We start from the raw sequence: 26,468 nt of genomic DNA on the forward strand, positions 1-26,468 counted from the left end.
TATAAGGACTAAAATCTCACTCTTCCCCTCCAAAGTCCCAACTCATGACTGGGACTAAAGATGAAAGATACATGCACGATACATCTATATATCAGAGCTTTCATTGGGCCCTCATACCCTTATCTTCACTGGGCCTTCCGACCCCAAAAAAAAAAAAATTAGTGTGAAAGGAATATCAGGCCTAGCAAAGCCTTGGACCAAAACCCAAAACTATAAGAAAAATTACCAGGCCTGTTTTTACAAAGCAAGCAATTGGTTCGTGTAATACACTCTCTCTCTGATTCGCCAAAGCATGTCACTTCCATTAAACCCGTCAATTACTAGAACAGCGCAGAGATAAAGATAAAAGAGTCCATATTCGTATCAAATTTCTTGGGCCATTTTTTTTACCTTTCCTCACTTCTTCGTCTCCTTCTCTCTCTCCCTCTCTAACAATTTAATCTTCTATCTTTAGCGAAGACCCAAAAAATTTCCAACCAATAATCAAGACTCAGTTTTGAATGTGTGTTTGTGTTCCTCGTAATCTCAGTAGCTGAGTTGTTTGAGAAAAAAGAAAGAAGAAAAATTGGCAGGGAATGGCTCAGGCAGTGGAAGAATGGTACAAGCAAATGCCTATCATCACCCGTTCGTATCTCACGGCTGCTATTGTCACCACCATCGGTTGCTCCCTTGATGTACGTATCTCTAAGCTTTGAGGTGTCGGTCAAAAAGGGTTTTTTTTTTTTTTTTTTGGGGGGGGGTTTTGGTGTTGGATTTTGTGGGTTTTGTGTATTTGGGTTAATGGGGTCGTCTGTTTTGGTTAGATTTCAATTGGGTTTTCTTCGAATTTCGGAATGTAATGTCTTTTGGGTCAAAACTCAAAAGGGGGCCTTTTTTTTTTTTTTTTTCTTCCTGTCGGTATAGAGTTTTGTGGGGTTTTGTGTTTTGGGGGTTAATGGAGCATTAAAGCTGTTTGGTTTGGTTAGATTTCAATTGGGTTTGCTTTAAATTTGGGAGAAACTTGGTGGTCTCTCTCTCTCAAGCAGTGTAAATTGGATTTTATTATGGTTTTTAATGTTTTGGCAACTGGGTTTGAATGGCTTAGGTTGAATTAATTGGGTTTTTTTTTTTTTTTTTTTTTTTTTTTCATTTCTTATATTAACACGTTAGGAAGAATAGCTGCTACTTTGGAAGGTTTAATAATTTACTGATTCTTAGTTAACATAATTAATGATTTTCTGTATATTTTTGCAGATAATATCACCTTATAATTTGTACTTGAACCCTAATCTAGTGATCAAGCAATATCAGTTATGGCGTCTCGTTACCAATTTCTTGTATTTCCGGAAAATGGGTAATATTTTTCAGCCTCATTTTTTTTTATTCAGTAGGAATCTGTTTTTTCAATTTTAATGTAGGGAAATTTTCTGTTAGTTTAGTGATCATCTTCACTATGATGAAGTTGTTGAGAAGAAATCTTTTGGGGCACACAAGGCTTTCTTCTATTAAAGTAGTTGAAAGAATTTTTGTTAGTTGAACGTCTGTTGCTTTTTATGATGTGTTAATTTTTTATGATGGGACTCAAGTGGGACAAACTTATTATGGTAGTTAGATAAAGTAAGAAGTCTGCATTGGCTATTCATCTACCGTTGTCATTTTTTCCATATGAACTTACATGCAGACACGGGAATTTACAATTTGATAACCACAATGGGTTATGTCATCAAACAAGTTTCATGGCTTAAGAAGAATGTGGTAATTCATTCCTCCTTTGTGGTGCATTGTCTTGTGGAATGTAGTTGGCAAATGGCCATTGTCATCTATCTGGACGATTTTGGTCCCTGTGGATTTGTACTGCTGTACATTTTTGTGTTAATTAAGAGGTTTATGTTGGTTTTGCTGAGTCCAATCCATGCTTAATATCTGTTTGTTTTGTAGGGTTCCTTAAGAACATTATGTATAACCTTCACTAGGAGTGGGAATGTTCCAGTATTGTTATTTTTATTATCTAATAGTGGTTTAGCAATAGATTGGCAGCAGAGATTTTATTCCTCCACCTAACTTGTTGAAATCAAGTCTTCTTCTGCACCTTTTGATTTGATGGTTTTTTTTTTTCCTTTCTGGAACTCTCTTCACTTTCCCCAATGATGTCCCTGAACACAATGTTTTAATGAATCACAAATTATGTTCCATTGTCTGCTTGTTGTTGAATGTATTGCAATCCGATTATACATTGTCTTGATGTATTTATATCATTGTCTTCAACAACAACAAAGCCTTAGTCCCAAATTTGTTGGGGTTAGCTATGGATCCTCAACATAAACATAGACAATGATGTAATGAATTTATATCATTTTCTACGTTTGTGTTTTCCAACAGTTAATTATGTTGATTGTTTGGAAGTCTGATTGAGCCTAAGTAATCATCAAGTTTGTCATTTTTAACATATTTTTTTACCTTGACAATGCAGACTTGGACTTTATGTTTCACATGTTCTTTCTAGCTCGATACTGCAAACTCCTTGAAGAGAACTCATTCAGGGGAAGGACAGCCGATTTCTTTTACATGCTCTTATTTGGTGCCACTGTTTTAACTGGAATTGTTCTTGTTGGGGGAATGATACCGTACTTGTCGGAGTCATTTGCAAAAATTATATTCCTTAGCAATTCCCTGACATTCATGATGGTTTGTTCCTTTCCTTTTTGTTTGAATATAAAATTTGTTTTGTTCCTACCATCATTAGAACTATTAATAACTCCTGTTTGATGGGAATAATATTATGGAGATTGGAATGCCATCTAGCCATTATAGTATGATAGCAAAAGGCAATATAATGAATTAATGAAGTTATGGTTATACCAAGTTATTCTTGACTCATGCTTTTCATTAGCTTTCTTCCTGTTTCAATAAGTTAAGCAATTCCCATCTCAAATCAGTCTGGTAGAATAATTTTGAGCAAAAGATATAAAGTCTGGTAGAATTCTTCTATGAAAATTGATATCCTTTCATATATTTTTACAGGTCTATGTGTGGAGCAAGCAAAATCCTTTCATCCATATGAGTTTTTTGGGCCTTTTTACTTTCACAGCCGCTTACCTACCATGGGTGAGTAAGCTTTGATGACTTCTCATTTTATCTTGCTAAATCAGTATCACACTGAAAGTTATTTACTTTTTAATTTTTATTGTCCTTCAATTCGTTCAAAATTAATCTGAGACATAAGCTATCCTGATCAAAACCTCTATTATTATAGTTAATCTTTGCCCCACCTAATGAAATTTGTGATCCTTATTTCCTTGTTCTCCCTGCAGGTTCTTCTGGGATTCTCTGTACTTGTTGGCGCTAGTGCATGGGTGGATCTATTGGTGAGATTCCACACTATCATATTTATAGTTTCCTCTGCCCTCTAATCTGCTGGCACTAACAAAAATTCAGTGAACCCTGCTTTTCCTATAACATGGCTAGTTCATTTATTTTCTTTTCTCCTAAATGAATCTGCATCATAATGAGAGAAGCCTAGACCTTATTGAAGAATTTGAGATCTGGTGGGATCCTAGTCTAAATTCACTTTACTAGAAATTCTTAGGTGGAACAGAAGTCAATGTTATATTGGACAGGTTAGACCACCTGGAAGATTACCTTGTGGACCCATGAGTTGGCTCACATAATTTCTCTCTCATTTGTGGACCTGTTCAACTCTTTATCTGCATCTTTATCTCCTGTACCATTGCTTTTCGCTTTTCCTTTTGGAACCTTTATTTTTTTGGTTCTTTTTTTTCAGGGAATGATTGCTGGTCATGCCTACTATTTTCTTGAAGATGTGTATCCACGAATGACAGGTCGCCGGCCTTTGAGAACTCCCTCATTTATTAAAGCGCTATTTGCGGATGAGCCTGTTGTAGTGGCACGGCCTGGGAATGTGAGATTTGCTGCTCCTGCTGCAGATGATGTTCTCCAAGGTTAATCAGGAGTTAGTATCACTGGAAAACCCGATTTGCTAATTGCTAGCATCAACAAAAATACAGCTGGCTGTGTATTATATTAAAGTATACTCCGATTTGCTAATTGCTTTTTTTGTGCATTTGTGTTTAATTTAAGGTTTAGCAAACGAATGATCAAAGGTTTTACTGAAATTGCCAAAGATTTATCCTTTTTATTTTGCCTTGATATGTCACAGCATCATCATTTTTGTTCAATTATATGTGATAGTTATCTCACCAAATTTGCTTCTGGTTGTTGGTCTGTAAGAATGATCACAGGGGAATAAAATTAAGAGCAAAAAGTTGCAAACTATAATAGCTTGTGGGATTTCATGCTTTATTCTCTCTCTATTTTTTTTTTCTTTTCTTTTTTCTTTTTTCCTTTTGTTGTTTCATATTTTCGCATCAATTTGAGTTGCTGAAGGATTTGAATGATCTGGGGTTTTGTACTCTAAAATCTAAATAGTTAAACATGCATTAATGTTTAGTCTCCCACCTCAATTTGGCACGTAACAAGATGAGACAATAAAAACATAACTTGAGTGGCAACATTATTATGTAGTAAGCATTATGAAACAAAAACCTTCTGTTTCGTATTAATTTCTTTTCTTCCCTGTAATTAATTACTTTATGAATAAACATCCTTTGTTCCTATCTGAGTGTTTATACTCTTCAAATTGCAATCTCATCAGTCCATTTTTCTTTCCTTATAAAATAATCGAAGTTTAGCACCATCCAAAAAAGACGTAAAGAACAACATTTTAAGAAACATAAAATTTACTATAGAAAAAATAAAAATTTTGAACCCAGTGAATTCTACAAAAGGAATAAAGAGTCAAGAAAATATTACAAAACATTTGTCTATCCTTATAAAATAATCGAAGTTTAAACCTATAGCACCATCGAAAAATAAAAAGAGTAAAGAACAACATTTTAAGAAACATAAAAAAATACTATAGAAAAAATAAAAATTTTGAACCCAATGAATTCTACAAAAAGAATAAAAGTCCCAGAAAATATTATATAACTTTTAAAAAAATAAAAATAAATATAAAAGAAGAAGAAGAAGACAAAAGGTAAAGTCGACAAAAGTAAAATGCTATACATGGCAAAACAGGACATTTATTATCTTCAAGGCATAGCTCAGTATTTATAATACTTGGAGGGCCTCGGATGTTTAACACTTGCCAATAGTGGAACTTTGTCCTTTTACTTGCATGGTATGATGTCTTGTCTTTCGTATTTTTGCTTGGTGGAATGTGTAAACCGGTAGAATATTGCATAGTGGAATGATACGCCACATTGCATGATGGAATGTACATAGACAGAATGCATTATAATGTACATGGTGGGATGTGCTATATAATATGTATATCATACACATGACAAATTGTGATTAGAAGAGTATTTTTTTTTTTTTAATCAAAAAATAAATAAATAAATAAAACACTCAAAGACATTTCAACCCTTAAGACCAGTTTAGTCACCCAAGAATTAGTCAATATGGAGGAGCCAATTTGTGGCAAATTTTAGCGGCTGTAAAACATGGGTATTAATTAGCCGTAGAATATTTTGTGCTTAATCTTCTTTTCTAATATAAACTTCCATTTGACCTAAAAAAATTACCATGGTACACTATCTTTGAACGACGGTTGGGGGGAGAGACTTTGGGCATGCCCTTCCAACGTTTTCTAGTCAGCCATAGCTATTTGACTACATTTTAGTTTTCACCATAGGATTTTTATTTTTAGTTTTTCCTTCTTTAGGGCACAAGGTGGAGCTTTTGCCAGTTACAGTAGTTTGGATATTCCAATTCTTTTGGACCCTTCAAATATCCTGTTATACCTCATTTATCAAGAAGATGAGATCTAGCAAACAATTTCTTACTCGAGGATGGTTTCTTTGTTTCAATCTCAGAATCAGATTTGATTCGAAATTAAATGTTAGTGATTCCCAATGAGCTTGAACGCGCTTAGCGGTGGAAGGTAAGAAGCAAGGACACAGAAAGTAGATGAATTAAAACTAAACAAACATGAAACATTAGAACATGAGGCACCCTTCAAAGCAGTATGTTCATAAACTCACCAAATAGAGCATAAGCTCAGAGCAAATCATCAATAATTTAAACAAAATATAAAGTACATTCATTCTTAACCTTTACAATGAATACCACTAAACACCTATAAAAGCAAACTAGAAACATCATATGGCATGTTAATTTATGGGGAAAAATAAATATATAGTTTCAATAACTGTTCGACACACCATGATTTTTAAACACTAACAACAGTCTAAAGTGAGACCTACAACATTAAATTACAACCAAAAAAAAAAAAAAAAACTCTTTCCTTTTCCCATATGCTGACCAAGATCACAACCAGTGGTCATAACCCAAGAAGAATTGAAGAAATGAATTCAAATTCTTCCCTTTAGCAAGCTGCAAATATACGTGTAATATACATGACAAAAAAGAATTGCCGGCTTAATGAGCCATACCAGAATACTACATCTGGATTTTCTTGTTCTTGGCTCTCCTGCTCAACTCCTGTAGGATCTAACTCCCAGACTAAGAAAATCATTTTCGATGGAGAAAAAAGAAAACTGAGATCCAAGATGCTCCATGGTTAACGGATAGGGTGATATTGCGCTGATATTCTCTTGGGAGGCAACTTACGCAGTATGTAGAGGACTAGAGCTGAAGGCAGTATCTCAACCAGCTGTTATTTGAGCAACAAAAATTCCAAAAATTAAAATAATAAGAAGTAAAAGAAAGAGACAAAATTAAGGTTTACAAAATAACAATCTTAGTAGAATACCATGTAGTAGATTACGTTCAAAACAGGATGATACAAAACATCAAGTGATGCATCCGTATCAAAAGCAGATAAAAGAACCTGCATTTTACAATTAAGTTAGAAGCACATCCACAAATCCAATGTAGGCTTAAGAAAGCAGCAGCACTTTCTAAACATATATGAACAGTGTCATATTGTATGATTGTCTTCTTTTCACTAAAATAAAGAATTATAATGTAAATGTCCCAAGTTCTTATTTGATTAGATCTAAGTTTGGGAGCTGATAGGATTGATAGTTTGGATCAGCCAAAATCTGTTGTGTACTCATATCCTCATTTTTATTAGTCAATTTCTTCACACTAGACCTCGGAACTTGACAGGTGAAGTGTAGCCTCACCTCATCCTACAGACTTAATCACAGACAGATGTTATGATCTCTCTCTCTCTCAATTAATTATATTCTGATCAGATCCATTGAAGATCCCTGTACCTTCATATCTAAAATTTAAATTGGCCACGCAGATTTAATTACGTAATACCCATGTCTTAAGTTACAAAAGTGAATCGCCTTTTTTATCTTTTTAACAAGTTAACTCTCAATTTTAAACCACCTACTACCATTTGCTTCTCTTAGACATCCATTTCACATTTTGCACCTAATACAGTATGGTATAATATGCATGAGAGAGGCCGAAATAGTGTAATCTTTCTAAGGACTACAAATTCAGATATACATCTACAAGCCCATGAAAAAACTAGTTTGCAACATAGTCTGTAACTTACCACAAAGCATCTTATTAGAAAACAGGTGAAACATATGGCTGTAACAGATCCAACCTGAAACACAAAGCACAAGTTACATCAATAAAAGAAATTTCACTCTAGATTCCTGAGGCTTTATCCATAGAAACATTCACAAATATATAATAAATGATCTGCAGTTTATATTTACTTGGATTTGAAGAGAGTCATGTCGTAGAAAAACAATTTATTTTGGTGACAATGAGAACCAGATAACACAGCCATAACCATATAATTAAATCATTTCTCATGACAAGAAAGTTAATTCATTCGCCAACCAAAAGTTTTAATTATTCTAACTAGAAGCCCAGCATGAGTCTCGCTCATTTCATTTGATGAAATAATGAAATCTGCTTTAGTTATTTTTATGTATAAAAAATAAGGCAAATTTATCCTTTCTTGTCAGATTAATTGTCACACAATATAATTCAATAATTTCTCATACAAATTTTGGTAAAGCAGCAACATTATGCACTTGTTTTATTCCATTTTTGTCTTTATATAAGTAAAATAATTTTATTAAGAAAGAGGAAGCAGTTTGAATACACAAAATGTGTCCAAACTACACCTGAAAGAGTTCAAACTAAAGTTCAAAGAGTCTAAAAAATCCAGAACATGACAAGAAGGAATACTGCCAATGGCAATCCTCCAAAGATTTTACCAAATTATTTTACTTATGACAAGGAAGTTAATCTGATGTGAATACATAAATGAGAAAGTTAAATTGTAACAAATAATTGTTGTTAATCACATTTCATTTTATGCATCTGATACATAGATCTAATAGCCATGATTCCTAACTGTGGCACCATTATCCTTCTTAAAGTAGACTTGCCTGCCACAAATATTATGCATAGCTAGAACAAAAAAAAGCATTAAATATACAAGGGAGAAATTTAACACTTTCCAGCATAAAAAGTTAAAAACTGGTCCAATTGGGTCATCGCAAACTTGCAACCACCTGATGTATCTGATTTTTTCTAGATGACCAATTATATAGGGGCAGAGGTTCTTCAAAAGATATGCTTACTAAATGCTCGCTATCATTAGAAGAGCTTAATCTTCCAAGAAATCATTTATGAGAATACATGAACAAGAATTTAGCATGAAGATGATCATCTAACAGGTCCCTCATAAAGTCCATTGCAGCGAAAAATTAAAAATTAAAAACTAAAAAAAAAAAAAAAAAAAACATGTATACTTTTCCCTAGCTTGTTCAGTACCAAACTAGTGATAGTATCATAATACAAGCATAGTAGAAAAACTCTCTCTCTGGGTATATATATATAAATCAAAATATGCTGACAGCTTAACTTCTAAGCACAAAAGCAAAAAACATTGCTAAAAAGAGCAGGGGGGACACAATGTTCGCTCTTCCATCTTCAGCTGGTCTATTTTGCACTCTGCCAGCAGCATTTGTGCATCTGAACAATGGGAAAAAAAACAAGGAAAAGGCCCCACTCCCTCACATTCATCACAGTTACCAGCTCTCCTCTGCTGAGTCTTTTCTTATCTCCTTTGCAGCAAGCTCTGCCAGCCTCATGCTCCAAACCGATGGTGTCACGACATTCTCCATGACGCTGCCCCAGGTACAAAGCAGTGTGGTATCCGTTGTAAAGGAGAATGGTTTTGGGCTTGAGGATCTGAACAAGGTTAAGTCCAAACAATTGTAGCGTAGGCTGAGCTGGGAACTCAATGAGACTTCCAGCTAGGGATGGCTGGTTTCAAACCTATCTCTCTTCCTTAAGAGCCCTACTCATTCCATAACTGTATGAGCTTCCCCAAAGCATTGGTTATGTCTGAGATCCAGTACTCGCAGATTCAAAAGGAATCTATTCCTATGACCTATAATATGAGGGTATACTTTATGACAGGAGAGTCTACGACTCACCTTAGGTAAAACTATATATATGTGTGTGTATAATTTGTATTTTAGTGCATATCTTCTACATACTGCAAGTAAATTAATTGATTGCTATAGAATACAAGTTAGTGTTGCTTCTGCTGCCTAGACATGCAAATGCACAAGCACAAAAACATATTCCAAAATGACAATATCAAGTCTATATAGATCAAGTTTATCTAATTTAATCAATGTATACGGAAATTAAGTCATGTGCAGATCCATTGACAGCCCTAATTTATTTACATTCAATTTACCCAATATCTATCCATTAAAAAGGGAAAATTTCACTGTAACAAAGCTAGTGATCATGATCCACTAGACAAGCTTTAATGGGAAGGCACATACCTCATGAAGCTTCTTCCTTCTTCCTTTTGATTCAATAGGAAAGCGTCTCAGCATGAAAAATAATCTGTAAGCATTGGCTATGTCAATCCACCAGGAGAAAGTGCACAAATAAAACTCCAAAGAAAGACAAGGAACACCAACAAGTACCAAATATGATGCAAAAAACTCACCTTCCACCATACAGCAAGAACCCTAATGCAGCTATGATTGACACAACTGGAGTAAAAAAAAAACGTGGAAAATAAGTATGATGATTAATGAAAGAAGCAATGCTCAGAATGTACAATATATATTTTGAGATGAAAAACGAATTTTCAATCTCCAGGAAATCTGAAGTAAACATTTTTCTTTGGAAACCTGAAGTCTAACCTGCAATAAATATTTTCCCAATGAATTCTACAATGCTGTTGTCATCAATCCAAAGGTATACCCAGATGCAAACCTGAAGTAAGAACCTCACTTTGGTTAAATTCTTAAGATCATGAAAGTAATATTACATTACTATAGTGGCTCTCAGAGGCTGCTTATTACTGTTTATGCTAGGATGAGTGGATGACATGTGCTTAGTGACAAAAGGAAAGATATGTCTTTTATTATGCACCAAAAAAAAAAAAAAAAGAGAGAGAGAGAGAGAGAGAAGAAGAAGAAGAATAAATAGCCATATCGTGAGATGGGTCATACCTGTACTAAATATATTCCAGCATTAACTGAAATATAAACAATTCTAAGCTTATCGGTCGGTAAACTTCTTGCCTGTCCATTAATAGTAACGAGAAGGTTAATAACTTAATATTTTTCCACATCCACAAGTTTTACATCTCATTGGAGAGCAGAACTGGCCTTGCATCCTGATAACAAAAGATCCTATTGCGCAAAAGAAAATAGAAGAACATTTACTTGCCTGGTGGTATATCTCTGCCCAAAAAAGGACAAGGAGTGTGTATGTAGAGAAAAATAGAAGGCCCGGAAGATCCAATAACACCAAAAATAGAACCTAGTTCAAGATGCAGAAGCTCTATGTCAGTATAGTAGAACGGAGACTAGGAAAGAACATCATTCATTCTAGCTAGTCTGACTTTAAAAAAAAAAGAAAAAGAAAATATGAACTCCCATCCAGAAGGATCAACAGAATAGTACAGCCTACATTCTAAAGTGCATGAAAGGATTGCTCAGCCTTCTTCCTCTTTTTCATTTTTATTTTGTTGCAGTTATTTGAGTACAATCATGCTCCATACATGTATATTTTGAGAAAAAAAAAAAATCGATGTGATGCTCCATCTTTGTGAATATTAATCATATAAACAAAAGAACATTTAAGTTAAAAAGCTAGCAATTTTAGATAATGAAGAACATGAGCCTTTTAGGAGCAATTTCCTAAACCTTTGTATTTCTCAAAATCAAAGTGCAAAAGAGAATACTTGTATTTGCTCAAAAACTGCTTATGAGGTGAGGTGAGTTTTAGTCATTTCCATTACTTTTGCCTCATACTTCTCAGAAAATATATGGAGCTCTAGTGTGCTTGATAACGCCTAAGCAAAATGTACAGTGGAAAAAAAAGGGAAAATTTTGCAGATTGCACTAATATGTTAGAACTCTTTCCCCACAAAACTTGAAAACCAATGCAGATGCAACATTACATAACATGGCTAAGTTAAAGATTTAAAATTTTGAAATGACATTGTAAGAAACTTCAACGAACTAACCCTTGGACGCAACAGAAACACTTGCGAGTGAAATCCAAACACAATAGCACGTACTGCAACATAAGAAAGGAAAAACCCCAAAAAAAAAGGTCAAATTATAACCAAATGACTAAGTATCCCCAATACCCCAAATATCACCAAGACTTAAATATCACCTCCATTAACAATGAAGTTCATAAGATGGAAAACTTTCTGCGTCGTCCAACCATATTCGGGCACTCTCAACTCAATCCTTATTAATTGAATCTGCACATCACAAAACCCAGAAAATCCATCAAACACTCACTTCAAACAAGTTTCCATATCATTTCAATACATAATCAAGAGTATATATATATTCTCTTCAATTTAATCAATCATTTAGGCAATGAAAAAATCCAAAACCATAACACACATTCAGAAGATATCAGAACCCAACTTAAAGTAAACCCAGCAATAAATTACTGCTGCAACTACTTATTTATAAATCTAATAAGCCCTATCAAAATGTCACAATCATACACACCCAAATCGCAACGATTCATAACAATGAAAATGCAACAAGCAAGACAGACATTCATAATCATAATAACAGTTTCCCAATCCATCATTATCATTCCCAAAATTCACAAAGAACCAGAACACAAAATTGAATCACAAAATAAGAACAAGAGAGAGAGAGAGTTGGGACCAAAGCGATAGAGGAGACAAGGGCATAAGCAGCACAGAGAGTGTAGAAGATCCCGTCTTGCCACTGAGAGGACCCATTGACATCGTCCCACCAACCAGCCAGCAGAGCTTCCATGTCCGCCATGGACGTGAAGCTCAGTGGCATTCTCGTCATTCTCGATTGCTCTACAGCTAGCTAGCTAGCTCCCTCCTCCGACACCCTCTCTCGCTCTCACAAAAAAAATTAATAAAAAGTCAAATATCTCTTTGATATCCCCAGCGAAGCTTAGTTCACAGAGAGAGAGAGAGAGAAAGTGAGAGAGCCAAACAAAAAAAATTAAAAAAAAAAGCGCAAAACCGAGTGTGAGAAACACAACTGCTGAGCGGGAGGGTCTACCAGACAGTCAGAGAGAGAGAGAGAGAGAGAGAGAGAGATTGAGTCTGCTTGGTTTGGTTTGGTTTGGTTGCTCTCTGAGTCTCACCTAAGCTTCTACGGGATTGGGATAGGAGGCTCATGTGCGAAGTCAGTTGTTGTACCTTTTAAATCTTAACTCACTCTCTAACTGTAAAGTTCCTAACACTTGGCTAATTGGGTTTATCGTTTTAGAGAATCTTGAGGACTATTGTTTTCCGACAAAATTTTCTTGACACTTTTGTAATGAATCTCTTTTTTTATAATAAATCTGTTAGTTAAAGAAAGAAATTTCAACCATGGATTTAGTTAAGTGACAACTTGCTACTTGGGATTTATCTTAAAAATGTTATAGACTCGGTCATGCAATATTCCTCAATTTAGAAACATAGTTGGAAGATTAAAATATGTTAATGGTAAACCAAAATAATAAACCAATAAAAATATGCCAACTTGATAAATTTGAAAAAAATGTGTCAAATTTTTTGTATATATAACGTTAGGAAAAGTTAATGAATACAGGAATTGATTTAAGAAATATTTTTACCAATTTTTTATAAGAAAAAAAATAAAATTTTTGACGATTTTTTATATTTTTTATTAAAGTGATGTCAAAATTTTTCTAGAAGAGAAATATTATTATGCTACGTTCATAATATTTTCACAATTATTTCATAACAAATCTTAGGTGGAGAGTTGTTACCGTTTTAATTTGAATTCACCACTAAAATTTATTTTCTACTCACTAAAAATAGCCAATAACAACTTAACACTTAAAATTTGTTATAAAAATACTGTCCAACCTAGCATTTCTTTTCCTAAAATTGTTTCTTAACCATTGTCAATTAAGAATTCGTAGTTGAACTGGATTTTGGTCTCAAACTTACCGTGTTTTTTCTTATACCTGCTTCCTTGGGTTGTACTTTTGTTGACGATATTGCCCTTGACCCTTGTCTTCAAGTACGAACCTTTTTCTTTTGAAGAGGTCTTTAGTCTTAAATTACAAGCTTCCGATAGAGATAATATCAGTTTTTTTTTGGCTGAAAAATAAAAATAAAAAAACAGATAGCAACGTCAAATATGGTGAGCACGTGTATATCATTATATCTATACTATATATTTTGTCTATGAATAAGGAGGGCACGAACAATTTGCAATTTTCTTGAATGATTCACACCATTTGGTTATAGATGTTTCTATATTATTTGTAATTAACGTGTTTTAGTTAAGAGTTTTATAGTTCCTTCTCAAAAAAAAAAGAGTTTTATAGTTTAACCAACATTTTTTAATATTTTTACTTTTTACTAGAGACCTCTATGGTTTAAATTTTCTCTCTTAATTATCATTATTGCATTTATTGAAGAAAAAAAAAGTGAAACATGATACTTATTGCTTATAAATGTAATCAAATTAAGATGCCACCTAATTAAGGCAAGATTATGAATCATATATTTAGTAAGATGATTTTGTTTTTTTTTTTTTAATTTGCTTTGAATTATCTTTTGAGTTTGACAAATAACATAAAGATTTATTTGAGATGATTGATTTTTAAATGAAAAAAAATAATAGAAGAACAAACTTTCCTTTATAAACAATTGGAAAAGTAGTTTCTCCAACTCATTTTGTAGTAACTCAAATGAGTATTCTCATTTATTCTTAATCACATGATTTATCTAACTTTTTTTTTTTTACATGATTTATCTAACTTAGTTAAATGATTTAATGAGTCGTATATTAAAACTCAAATAAATGGTCTCCTCTTTTGAACTACCATGTAAACCAAAAAAAAATCATAAAAATGTCTAAATTGGTTACACCTTTCCTTGTTACATGATTTCAAACTATCACTAATGCCAAAAAAATTAGACATGTTTTGAAAAGGGAGATCAAAAAACTAAAAATACAAAACATAATAATAAAACTAGAAAACAAGAAAGAAAAATGGTGGGGGTAGAACTCCAATAGTAGTTGAAAGCTTTTGTCAAATTTTATTTTTTATTAATTGAAAAAAAAAAATTTAATAAAATGTTACTGTCCAATTTAGGGATTTTTTTTTTTTTTTTTTATAAACCAATTTAAGGATGTGGCAATTTCAACGTAATGACCCTGAATTCTAGATTTGGTGACTTGACCCCCAAAAAAAAAACTCCTGCACACATAGCACATGGAAGAGACAAACTAGTATACACTTTATAGTGAAAAATATTATTATTTTACATTAAAAAAAAAGTTAAAGATAAATATTAAATTTGGAGTTGAATTTGTTATTGTCGAAGATATATAAAAAAATAATAAAAAAAGTAATTTGAGTACCTATGAATATGCCTTTCCAAACAAACATAAAGGTTAAAATCTTTTTTGTTTTTGATGATAACATAAAGGCTAGTATTTATAGGCCCTTTTTTTGGCATAATAGATAGGCGTAGGCTACTGGCGGCAATGAAATTAAAACATGAGGGCCCTACAATATGGACATGTGACAGCCACGTGCGACAGGGGAGAGAAGAAGATGCCGTAGGAGATTCCTCCACTTGGTCCCATAGAGGCACAGACAATATATATAGAGCGACCAGAGATGTACTACTTTCACATGAAGGTGACTCGAAGTTTCTTCACGGCAAGACGTGGCTTGAACGGTTTTGGCGGTGTTGGTCTTTAATATGTTTGTTATATCAATAAGTTCAGGACAAATAGAGTTACTCAGTCACATTTTTTTTTTATGTTATACTTGTATGTCATGTATTTATTTATTTATTTTTAAATTAAACTTTTGTTATTATTATATAAAGAAAGGTTTCTCAAAAAAAATATATAAAGAAAGTAAATAGAGTCTTCTAAAGAAAAAAATACATAGTAACTTCTGATAAAAGAATATAAAGTGAAATACAAAAAGTAGGACATAAAATTCTTTAGGAATATACTCAATTTCACACTTAACTAATTTGTCAAGTTATGAGTCTTATGATTGATGCATATAAGATGAGTGTAAGTTTTTTTTTTTTTTTTTTTTAATAAACTATAAGATGAGAGTAAATAATAAACTTATGTGAAAGTAATATTGACTCATCATATGGAAATTTTGCTATGAGCTGTTTCAAATTACCCATAGGCCTGTATCATGACATTGAAGCAATGATATGGAAATTTTGGTGGGGTTAACGTGGAGATAGGAGGAAAATTCATTGGAAGTGTTGGAAATCTTTGTGCCAACCAAAATCCAAAGGTGGTATGGGGTTCTGAGAATTGACAAAATTCAATGAGGCAATACTAGGAAAGCAAGTGTGGTGACTTATACATGACACAGATTCTCTCTTTTATAAGGTGTTCAAGGCTAAGTATTTTCCAAATGGTTCAATTTTTGAGGCGAGAATGAAATCTGGGTCGTATGCATGGAAGAGTATCCTTCGGGCTAGAAGGGTTATCAATCTAGGAGCAAAGTGGCGAGTGGGTGATGGCAAATCTGCCCACATTTATAAGGACAATTGGCTGCCTGGGGAGGGCAGTGGCCGAATTGTCTCAGCCCCAAATTTACTACACAGCGAAGCAATGGTATCCCAGCTTATTGACCAAAACACAAAGTGGCGGAATTCCTCCCTCATTGATTAGATTTTTTATCCCTTTGAGGCAGAAAAAATTAAATCAATTCCAATCTGCTCTTTCACTTAGCCGGATCTTCTGTTTTGGCAACTGTGGTACTTATGCAGTAAAATTGGGCTACCACCTATTATGTGTAGATGAGGATAGTGAGCTGGCATCGGTCTCTGATGGGGCTACCTCAAGATCTTTTTGGAACAGATTGTGGAAGATGAATGTCCCAAACAAGGTGAAAACCTTCATGTGGAGAGCATGCTCGGATTCATCACTAACTTTGAAGAATTTGGTTCAAAAAACAAGTGCTAGTTCTCCTTTGTGTGCTTCATGTTTGTAGGCTCCTGAGGACATCCTTCATGCATTGTGGGGTTGTACTAATTTATTGCAGGTTTGGAGCCCAGAGTTCAAGGAGTTAGCCGCTGCAAACCACCATTTTTGTTCCTTTGCCGAGTAGTTTGGGGTGCTGATCAAAGAACAGAGAAACTTGGAGCAGTTTGCAACAACGTGTTGGATGATTTGGGACGGAAGGAATAAGGTCCGGGTGCAACAACCCGTGCTACCCTTGGACAAAATATCCTCCTCAACTCATGGCAATTTGTTTGAGTTTCAAAAGCTCCGTCCCAAGGCTGCAAAGCAAGTCCGACCAACCAAGAAGATTTGGAAGCCACCTGATGAGGGTAAGGTGAAAGCAAACTTCGATAGAGCCATGTTTGATGAACTAAATGAAGCCAGTATAGGAGTGGTTGTCAGAAATCCTCAAGGGGAGATTATGCCAGCCCTATCTAAAAAAATACCAAAACCATCTTTGGTAGTGATACTCGAGACACTTGCTACTAGAAGAGCTGCCTATTTTGTTCACGAACTTGGATTTCAAGATGCTATCTTTGAGGGTGATTCATAAATATCCATCAAGGCGCTACAAGATGGTATTCCAACGCCAACCTCTTATGGTCATTTGATAAAAGACACTTTGTCTTACATTAGCTCTCTTTGGTGTTTTTCCTTCTCTCACACACATAGACAAGGAAATACTTTAACACATGCCTTAGCTTAGAGAGCAAGACTTTCTTTTCCAGTTTCGATCTCGATGGAAGATGTTCCTCTAGATCTTTTTCATTGCTTTGTACGTGATTTTTTAGCTATCAAATAAAATTACCCAGGCGGGTTGTTTTCTCAAAAAAAAAAAAAAAAAAAAATATATATATATATATATATTGACTCATCATAAGTTAACCACTCAGCAAGTTATAAAATTTGGACATGCTTGCAAAATTGTTGTTGTATATGTTCATTATTATTATTATTATTTTATTTATAAATATGATAGTGTAAGGGCAGCGTGTTGGTTGTTGAGCCTAAAAGGCAGAAGGACTTAGGCCCAAAGAGCCCAACACAATGAACTTGTAGAGAGTGGGCTTAAAAACTAGCCTTCAATGGATCAAGTAACGCGCACAGTGGATTAAAAATAGTAAGAAAGCAAAGAAAGACAAGCTCTATGCAAAGAAATCCTTCCTCAGCAAAGTCTAAGGAGAGTGGCTCTTGAATATATTTTTTTTAGACTTGGATACAATTTCGGTTCTTGTTACTACAGTGTTTTCTCTAATTTCCCGATCCCCTTATCCTTGGAGGATCTCTCACATTATATATGCTAATTTCGCTAATCCTGGCCCTCCATTTGTTAATTATGCAGGCCACTACTTGAGTTCTTGTCCCATTAGACGCCTTCCCTAGTCTTCTGTGAGTTGCGGTAACCAAGACAGTACTATTCATAAATCTTCTCCACATAAATGCGGCTAGAGGGTTTGGTGAGATGCAATCAATGTGGTGGCAGCTACCATCTCTCCAATCATGTCAGGGCTAACCCCCTTTTTAAAGCTCTTCCTCTACAGTGTGGCCCCCCTCTGGTAATGTGCCCTTGACGTGGCAATGGCTTGCCTCTCCGGCTTTACCATCCGAGCATATGGGCTCCTCGGAACTGTATTGGCCTCATCGGCCTTAGGTATGACAGGTGGCCTTATCACCTTATTAGATTTCTGTACCCCACAGATAGTATTTCAAAGCTATGATGCTTGCTCCATGATGATTGTTATTTATTATTAGGTTAATATGCTAATTATTTTTTTATCTTTTTATTTATATTTTTTGTGTGAGTAGGAATTGAACCATTTGTGTCCATTTGTTAGATAATAAGCTTATTTTTAATATATATATATATATATATTGAGTGAGGATCTTATGTCATGCATCTCTCACCTAACTATGTAAACGTATTAAAAGCTCAAAGGTTTAATTTGTGACTATAGAGTTCTTATTTGAAACTGTTAGGACATATGTAGTTATTGTTAGAAACATATGTTATGTAAATTGGTTAATCTTTTGACGAAACGCACTTTACTTGTAATTAGGTAGATTTAAGATGAGTTTAGTACTTCAAGGAACAAGAGTTCAAGTTTAGTATTGAAGCCATGCAAATCTGTCCAAGAAACAAGTGAAGAAGTATTGTTCATTAAAGCTCGACAGATCCATATCCATTGAGGTTTAATACTGATGCTCGATAGAAGTTGTATATATCAAGAATTACGAAATTCAGATTTCAAGATCTGATTTCACGCATATCCATGTGTGTTTGTGTATAGTTTTTTTTCTCACAACCCTAGACATATATAAGGATTATTTTAAGGGTCGTCAAAGATGATGCAAAGGGATGCAACTCAATGCAAATTGATTGTGCATGCAAATTGTGACCGAAGACAGAATTTGCCCTAGTTCATCATATTCCTTGTAGAAGTTGTTGCGTCTTTGTACCAAGGGTTTTGTAACCAAGGAGCTTCTTGATTTTCATTATTAGATGAACTGAAGAACTTTGCAGTCAACATCTTCCTCAAGTTGGTGCGTTAGTACTTGGATTCGTGCATCAATTGGTTAGTCACGTACTGGGAGCCGTGCATTGAAAGGAGAGATTGTCACTACATTACAAGTCCAATTGGGTATTGGGGAAATGATTCAACTGTAGGTTGGTATTAGGTACTGGATTCCTTTAACTAACTTGTAACCTCTTGTTTTGATAATAGTGGATTCTCGAGAGTGGTGACTTCAAATTCAGCTGATGGAGTTTTGTCTCGGTGGTTTTTCCCATTCATAAACAAATCACCCGTGTCAAATTTATTTTCCACTGCATTTAATTTAGTTGGTGATTTGTTTGTGCTACCACGCTTATTGCATGTAATTGAATCTAATTAATTTCACTTGACTAAATTAATTGATTAAGTTACCAAAGAGGTTAATACATTCTTGACCTATTAGAAACCTCTAAAATTCATCAATTTTTAGAGTTTAATTTGAAACATTTTTTTTGGTTTAAAATGTAATCTTCCTTTCACTTCCAAAAAAAAAAAAAAAAATGGGGGTTATTTTTTCCAATCATCATAGAATGAATGCTATAAATTGAAAGTTTATTGTATCTATAGTTATTTTTTTTTTGGAAAATTTTATTTATATATTTTCAATATGTTCCTGTGGGAGGGAGAAACCCGAGGAGCAAAAGCACTAGGCATTAGTACATTCCGAGGAATCAATTATACCATACTCGTCATCAAATTGGCTTTAGTCTAGATGAGATAACCAAACACCAAACCCGAGAAGATGGTGGAAACTAAGAAGCCCGAGGAGAAAGCTTACCTCGGGGGGACCTAGGTTCCAACCTAGAAATATGAGGGGTCAAGGAAGAAAATAGAGATGTGCAGGGAGGAGAAGGAGGAAGTTTCTTGATAAAATATCCATCACCTCCGCATTGAATGCATTGTACTAACTCAACCTATCGCATTAATGGAAGAATGACCTCTGAACAGTGTTTTTACAACTTGCAAGCTACACTATCACCACCAGCAAGAGCTGATGAGACAAGTATTCAAACAAGGATCCAAAGCAACCTAAGTGGAGGGTTGAGATGAAGCCCAGTTACTATAAAAAGTAGGGGAGCTCCATCAATAAGAGGAGGATGGAAAAAGATTTGTTAAGTGTACTCAAAAGTATTGTAAGTAAAGTAGTGTTTTTCATATGAACTATTAGGTCATTAGCTAACAAAAACTCAATAATAACTTTTTTTTTTGAAAAAAAAAAAAAAAAAAAAATTTGGAGTGGTGGGCCTTATTAATAGTACCAAGCATTAATTTGAACGTCGGTAGAATCCTTCTAGAATTTTCTTAAGTTTTGGAAAGAATACATTTAAACTTTAAAGCAATTTTAGGGCGCGCAACCAAAAAAAAAGGCAAAAAAAGTTATTATGGTGTTTTGAATGGAGATGTAGTAAGTGCCTGGTGAATGGTAGTTTAAGGCTTCAAGTAAAAAAAAAAGGGTTTTCAAATTTTAACTAATAGGGTTATTTATAATCAATAAATAAAATAATATTTTTTATTAAATAAAAAATAAACAAAAAAGAGAGAAAAATGTTACATTCACAATATTTTTCACAACATTTTTATAACAAATGCTAAGTAGCAAGTTGTTAAAACTTATTATTGATGGCAAAAAAAAAAAAAAAAAAAAAATAAAATTATAGTAGTGTTTTCAAATAGAAAACAAGAAGCAATTTAAAACCTAGGATTTGTTGTGGAAAATATTGTGAATGTTCCACTAACACTACTTTTTTACTTACTATTCTCAATCTGTCACATTAATAAGTGCGTAAAGTTTTATCAAATTTTTTGTGTCTATAAAATTTCTAAAAAAGAAAATTTTTTACGTAATTCATGTTAATTAGTAGTAATTTTGCATTTAAAACAAGATAATCAATTTTTGCCTTAGGCCCCCAAATGCATCAAGTTGCCCTTGGTTGTGGTGTGACTTTGTGTTAGAACCCCTTTCCCTCTCCCTTTTATGTGTGTGTTTGTTTCTCAAAAAAGAAAAGAAAATAATGGGTAATTGTTCCACATTGCATAAGAGAGTGTGTTGTGTGTAGTATAACTTGTCCTACCCTCCCTTAAAAGTTACTATGACTTTTGAGTGGAGTTATGGTGTGTTTTTATATTAGAGTCATTTTCCATTTTCCTTGTGTGTGTTTGTTTCTTAAAAGGAAAAAAAAGAAAAAAAAAAAAAGGCAAAATACAAAAAACAAAAGAAGAAAAAGACACTTAACTGAGCCACTTAACTCTCTGTCTCTCTCTATGAATCAAGCCTACACTTCATGAATCCATGATTGGTTTATCATTGGTTTTTCCCTCCTTTGTAAGTTATATATATATATAGTATTTAATTATTTATGCGCAAGTCAAATTCGATGTCTCATTTCTAACGTGACCAGCAGTGCAGTCGTGCTGGGCATCAATTCATCCACAAAACATTGATTGTGCACTTTTATTTATTTATTTATTTTCTAATAATCTAAAAAATAAAGAGTAGTCATCTCCCTTTTCTGAAAATAATCCTCACTTAGATTGAATTCCATCTTAATCTTTCAACGAATCTTCTTCTTTACTCTTTACCAAAAAAAAAAAAAAAAAGAATCTTCTTTTTTTTTTTTTTTTGAGAAAAAGGTAAGGAAATTTTATTGAAACAAATCCGATTGGAATACATTATCCAAATCACTAGGTAGAGATTCTACCCATACATCCGTGTCTGCAGATATAACTGCTCTCCTAGCTAAAGCATGCGCCAACCTATTCCCTTCCCTCCTAACGTGATTGAACTTGCAAGAACGGAATGAATCCCCCAGACTTTTGCATTCATCAATCATATGACCAAATAAAGTGCTACAGCTCCTCTCCATGTTCAGGGCAGCAAGAACCCTTGAACAATCCCCTTCTATCTCTACATCAAACAAACTCAGCTCTTTAGCAAATAACAGGGCCCGACGAGCAGCCATAGCCTCTGCCAGCTCCACCGATTGAACCAGAGGAATTTTTTGACTCAAAGCTGCAATCACTTGGCCTTGGCAATCCCGAAACACCACTCCAACAACAATTTCACAATCTTAACAATATATATGCCTTATCACTTTATACACACGAATCTATAATTTGAGTTTGCGTTCACATTTTTGTGGGCTCATGTGTGTGACTGTGTGAGGTCACACTATTTTTTATTTATTTATTTACTCGTATTTTTTAAATTATCTATATCTGTGAAGTTATTTCATACGTTTTCTTCAACAATAAGAACAACCAAATATTTTACGTTTTTTTTTTTTTTTAGCACTAATTAAATATAATCCCATGTTTTTATATACATCTTTTACATGCATTTTATCACAGTTTATTGCGTTTGTACTTTTGCTTGTGTACAACTTTTAAATTTCTTTTTAAATGACACGGTTTGTATTTAGTGCGTTAATACATTAGATATAGACACATGTTTACATCTTAACGTGTTTAGTACAACTAATACACTAATACAGTCTAAGTCCCTTTTTTTTTTAAATACAGTTAAACTATATTTTTGCCTAATAATTATTTATTAAACTCAAACAAGCCAATTAAAATATGATAGTGATGAATTGATGGTAGACGATGAAAATGCGTGTAGGATTGGGAGGTGCACTATTATAATACTATAAAGTATAAACTTTAGAGGTTTATAAAAAAAAAAAAGTATAAACTTTAGAGAGAGAGAGAGAGAGGTCCCTTTCGCACACATAAAGAAAGATGGGTGACTAATTGGCAGTTGGCTATATACATTGGACATTATCCTTACCAAATCTTCATATCAATCACTGTTACAAGAAATGTTACGAAAGCTTAATTTGTAAATTGCATAAGAAAATTTCAAAGTCGGCAGTAATTCATTCAAACCTAATCGATTTTATCAGCGTGACTTCATGATGAGTCTAACAGTAAGTAATAAGACAAGTAGAGAAATAAATTTTAGACTAATTAATCATCCTTATTTGGTTTGTCTTGTAATTAACTAATTATACTTACCCAGCAGGAAGGGCAGGTCTATATTAAACCCAAAAAGGAAAAGAAAAGAAAATAAGAAGGGCAGGTCTGGATTGGTTCGTAAACAAAAGTGGGAACAACATATATATATATATAGTGCAGACTCTTTGAATTTCCCTCTCAAACATAAAATAAAAATCTCTATAATTGCTTACTTTTTCTTTTTTCACTTCTCATATAAATTAGAATGTCAAAATAGCCAGTAAAGCATACATATTGATAAAGCTAAAATTTTTAGCATTTAACACTTTAAAAAACTATTTTATCCATTTTAACATACAATTTTACCATCAATTCTTTTATTTTTTCTATCAGTCAAATACTATTCATTTTTTTGTTAATTTCTCTCTCACTTCCTCTCTCTCTTCCTCTCCGTCACAAAACCCAACAAAAGACATAAAATAATATTTTTTTATCCCTTCTTGCTACAGTAAACTGCTAGTCTTGGCAGTTCACTGTAGCAAGTTGCCCAATTTTTTTTTTTTTTTTTTGCTTTGGCACCATTGATGTTGGGCTCTTTTTAGTGTTTAACCACCACCAATACTGATGCTTAGGAAAAAACAGAAACTAGAGATAATTTATTATCCTTAAATTTTTTTCAATTTGTTCCCTAGAGTTTCAAAGTATGTAAGATTATTGTCTTCCTCTCAAACCCCCCCATCCCCCCCTCCCTCCCTCCTCTCCCTTTTTATATATACACTTTTATTTTCCCAACATTTTTCTCAAAAATTAGACCTAAGCGAAAAAATTCTTATTCTTATTTTAGTTTTTAAATTTAGGATGTGTTTGGATATAGTTTATTTTGCTGAAAACTAAAAATACTGTAGCAAAATAATTTTTAAATATGTGAATAGTATCATGAGACTCATTTTTAATGAAAGTTTTCTTTAAAAAAGAGGTTTGTGGGTCCTATGAACAGTGCATAGGACCCACTGGAAAGCCACCACAGCCACATAGAAACACGCTTCACCAAAAAAAATAAAAAAGTAGATGCAAACGCTAAATAATCACTATCCAAACAGTCACTTAATGTCAATGTTATGTGGTGATAGTGACTACTATGATGGTCAAGTGACACTTTCAATATATCTATGGTTGTTGTTGCCATGCAACTTTTAAACCACACATACATTATTTATTTATTTAATTGGGGATAAAGAGTTATTATTAGGAGCGGAAGACATAGGTTGAAACTCTCTTATTTTTTTTAATTGGATAGAAAAGGCATATACATTAAACTAGAAAGATATGATTTTGTTACAAGAAATACCCTCCTTATCAAGGGCTAATAAATTAATAAGTCTTCCATCACAAAACGGTGGATTGTTAAACAAAGTATAAGTAGTAGGCATAAACTATCCAAATCTTGCAAATGCGTCCGCAAAGCAATTGGTTTTACGGAAGATATGCTCAATCTGTTAGTTGGGAATGGTCCTTAAAAGATATTCCTTCAATAATTTAAAAATATAAATATAAAAAAGGAAAAAGCTTCAAATGTTTGGTTGCTAGTAGAGTTATTCATAAACTAAACCACAATTAGTGCATCAAGTTCCACGTGAAGATTAGAAGTTCCAGAATTTTTTTTTGCTAAAAAGGGAGGCCATCACAAAGTGTGCAGATGCCTTCAAACTAGTAAGTTTTATAGGCGGAGTTAAGGGGTGCCATGGAGGGCTATGGCCACCCTTAACTTTTAAAATTTTCCTTTAATTTTCTTTTACATTTAGTAATAAATCTAAAAATTACACAAAAATGTATTCACCAGCCTCTCCTCAGAAAATTTCCTGGCTACGCCATTTAAAATGGCCAAAATTTCTAGCAAAACCTGAAATCCACCTAATAAACTGGAAAAAGTAAACAAAAAAAAAAAAAAAATTTGGTTCATTTTGCAAACTTTAAAGATTACTACTTTTGAAGCACTGCTAATGCCACGTTTGTCCCTTCTTCAACCTTGATTTTTGCCCAAAATATGAAGTTTGGACCATCCATTCAACCAACTATTATTTTAATATTTTGAACCTCTGTGGGAAACTACAAAGATGAAGTGCTGGTAGAAGCATGAACACAATTTTCTGCAAGCCCATATATATGAGAGGTGTTATGTCTACAATATTTTTATAATAAATCATAGGTGGTTAGTTGTTATTAATTCAAATTTGAATCTAATACTAAGATTATTTTTTTGCTCCAACAATAATAACCAATAACAACTTGCCACTTAGGATTTGTTATAAAAATATTGTGAAAATATTGTAGACATATTATTTCTCTATATACAACATATCATATTCTCTCTACCCACATTTACTATTCCTCATCATCCAACTAATTACTTTCACATGTTAAAAACATGGAGAAAATAGCACTAAATTGAAAATGCCATACGGATCATTGACAGACAGTTTTTAAAATTATCTTTAACCATGATTAGATGTCCATATTTTATCGTTGCAGTAGAATTTTTAGCAAATTTTTAAGCATTATTTCATTTTCATAATGACTAATAAAGTATCTATAGATAAATCACTATCTCAAGAAAAAGAAGTATCTGTAAATCAACTTATCATGTGGGTTCAGCCGCGCGTTCAGGTATACCTAAACTTATGGTTACACAATATGTGACAAAAAAGAAGAAGAAAAGAAGCACTCCCTTATTGAAAGATTTTTTTTTTTAATTAAAATTTTAAGATTTCAAAAAGCTTTTTCATGTGAGGATTTGACCATTTTTATTGTTGAGCGTACCTTGGAAAATGATGACAACTTTTGTCTTTTGCTATATATGAGGTTGACAAAATCAAAAGTTAGAACTCAGAACTTATCTTAATTATATATATCAAATAAACTCACGTTTTAAATTGAATTTAAATTAGTTTATAATTATTGTCTAATTTTGAGTCACCTGTCCATATATATATATATATATTTTTTTTTGAGAAGAAAAAGAGAATAAATCCATATTATTTTTCTTAAATTTAGTATTAAGTGATCTATTCATAATATATAGTGCAAAAAACGAGATAATCACATTATCATTATTATTGTTGAATATTTTGTCCATAACACGAGATAAAACCAAAACCTAATTTGTAAAAATTTCAAAACTTAATTTAATAAAAGTGAGTAAACAATATGCATAATTATCGCATGTATCCATTTTCCTTTACCCCTGATATTTAAAAATAATGCAACCAAATCGATTAGTTTCCAGACGTAACAATAAAATTATGAACACAATAAAAGTACATAAGAATTTCACCACATTTTCAACTTGGCCCACCACCTAATATATGGGCTATCTAAAATTTGCAATTAAAATTTTTTTTAATGGTCCATATGTGAAGTGATTTACTAACTTAGAACGTTGTGAATCTATTAGAAG

The 26,468-nt window shown here is 33.3% G+C and overlaps 2 protein-coding genes across 2 annotated transcripts; one reads left to right on the plus strand and one right to left on the minus strand.

Moving 5' to 3' along the window:
- The first annotated feature begins 372 nt into the window (after positions 1–372).
- On the plus strand, positions 373–4,138 carry LOC126727121 (derlin-2.2). The gene is made up of 6 exons (XM_050432630.1): positions 373–674; positions 1,234–1,333; positions 2,450–2,664; positions 3,001–3,084; positions 3,291–3,344; positions 3,761–4,138. The coding sequence occupies exons 1-6, from the start codon at positions 576–578 to the stop codon at positions 3,941–3,943; spliced, it is 735 nt and encodes a 244-aa protein (XP_050288587.1). The 5' UTR covers positions 373–575; the 3' UTR covers positions 3,944–4,138.
- Positions 4,139–6,048: 1,910 nt separating this feature from the next.
- On the minus strand, positions 6,049–12,678 carry LOC126727122 (tobamovirus multiplication protein 1). Its single transcript, XM_050432631.1, has 11 exons — positions 12,180–12,678; positions 11,665–11,755; positions 11,510–11,562; positions 10,708–10,800; positions 10,488–10,559; positions 10,176–10,248; positions 9,977–10,022; positions 9,807–9,870; positions 7,538–7,591; positions 6,776–6,853; positions 6,049–6,676 (listed from the first exon to the last, which is right to left on the minus strand). The coding sequence occupies exons 1-11, from the start codon at positions 12,330–12,332 to the stop codon at positions 6,584–6,586; spliced, it is 870 nt and encodes a 289-aa protein (XP_050288588.1). The 5' UTR covers positions 12,333–12,678; the 3' UTR covers positions 6,049–6,583.
- Between the last annotated feature and the right edge of the window lie 13,790 nt (positions 12,679–26,468).

The sequence above is a fragment of the Quercus robur genome, chromosome 5, assembly GCF_932294415.1.
Source record: "Quercus robur chromosome 5, dhQueRobu3.1, whole genome shotgun sequence".
In the NCBI taxonomy this organism is placed as follows: domain Eukaryota; kingdom Viridiplantae; phylum Streptophyta; class Magnoliopsida; order Fagales; family Fagaceae; genus Quercus; species Quercus robur.

Bases quoted from the DNA above. Each gene is read 5' to 3' on its own strand.
- LOC126727122 (XM_050432631.1), bottom strand. From the start codon at position 12,332: ATGACGAGAATGCCACTGAGCTTCACGTCCATGGCGGACATGGAAGCT. The intron at 10,560-10,707 runs GCAAGTAAATGT...ATTAATGGACAG, and splicing joins GGGCAGAGATATACCACCAG to GCAAGAAGTTTACCGACCGA. The intron at 9,871-9,976 runs GTGAGTTTTTTG...CAATGCTTACAG, and splicing joins TTCTTGCTGTATGGTGGAAG to ATTATTTTTCATGCTGAGAC.
- LOC126727121 (XM_050432630.1), top strand. From the start codon at position 576: ATGGCTCAGGCAGTGGAAGAATGGTACAAGCAAATGCCTATCATCACC. The intron at 675-1,233 runs GTACGTATCTCT...ATATTTTTGCAG, and splicing joins CCATCGGTTGCTCCCTTGAT to ATAATATCACCTTATAATTT. The intron at 3,345-3,760 runs GTGAGATTCCAC...CTTTTTTTTCAG, and splicing joins GTGCATGGGTGGATCTATTG to GGAATGATTGCTGGTCATGC.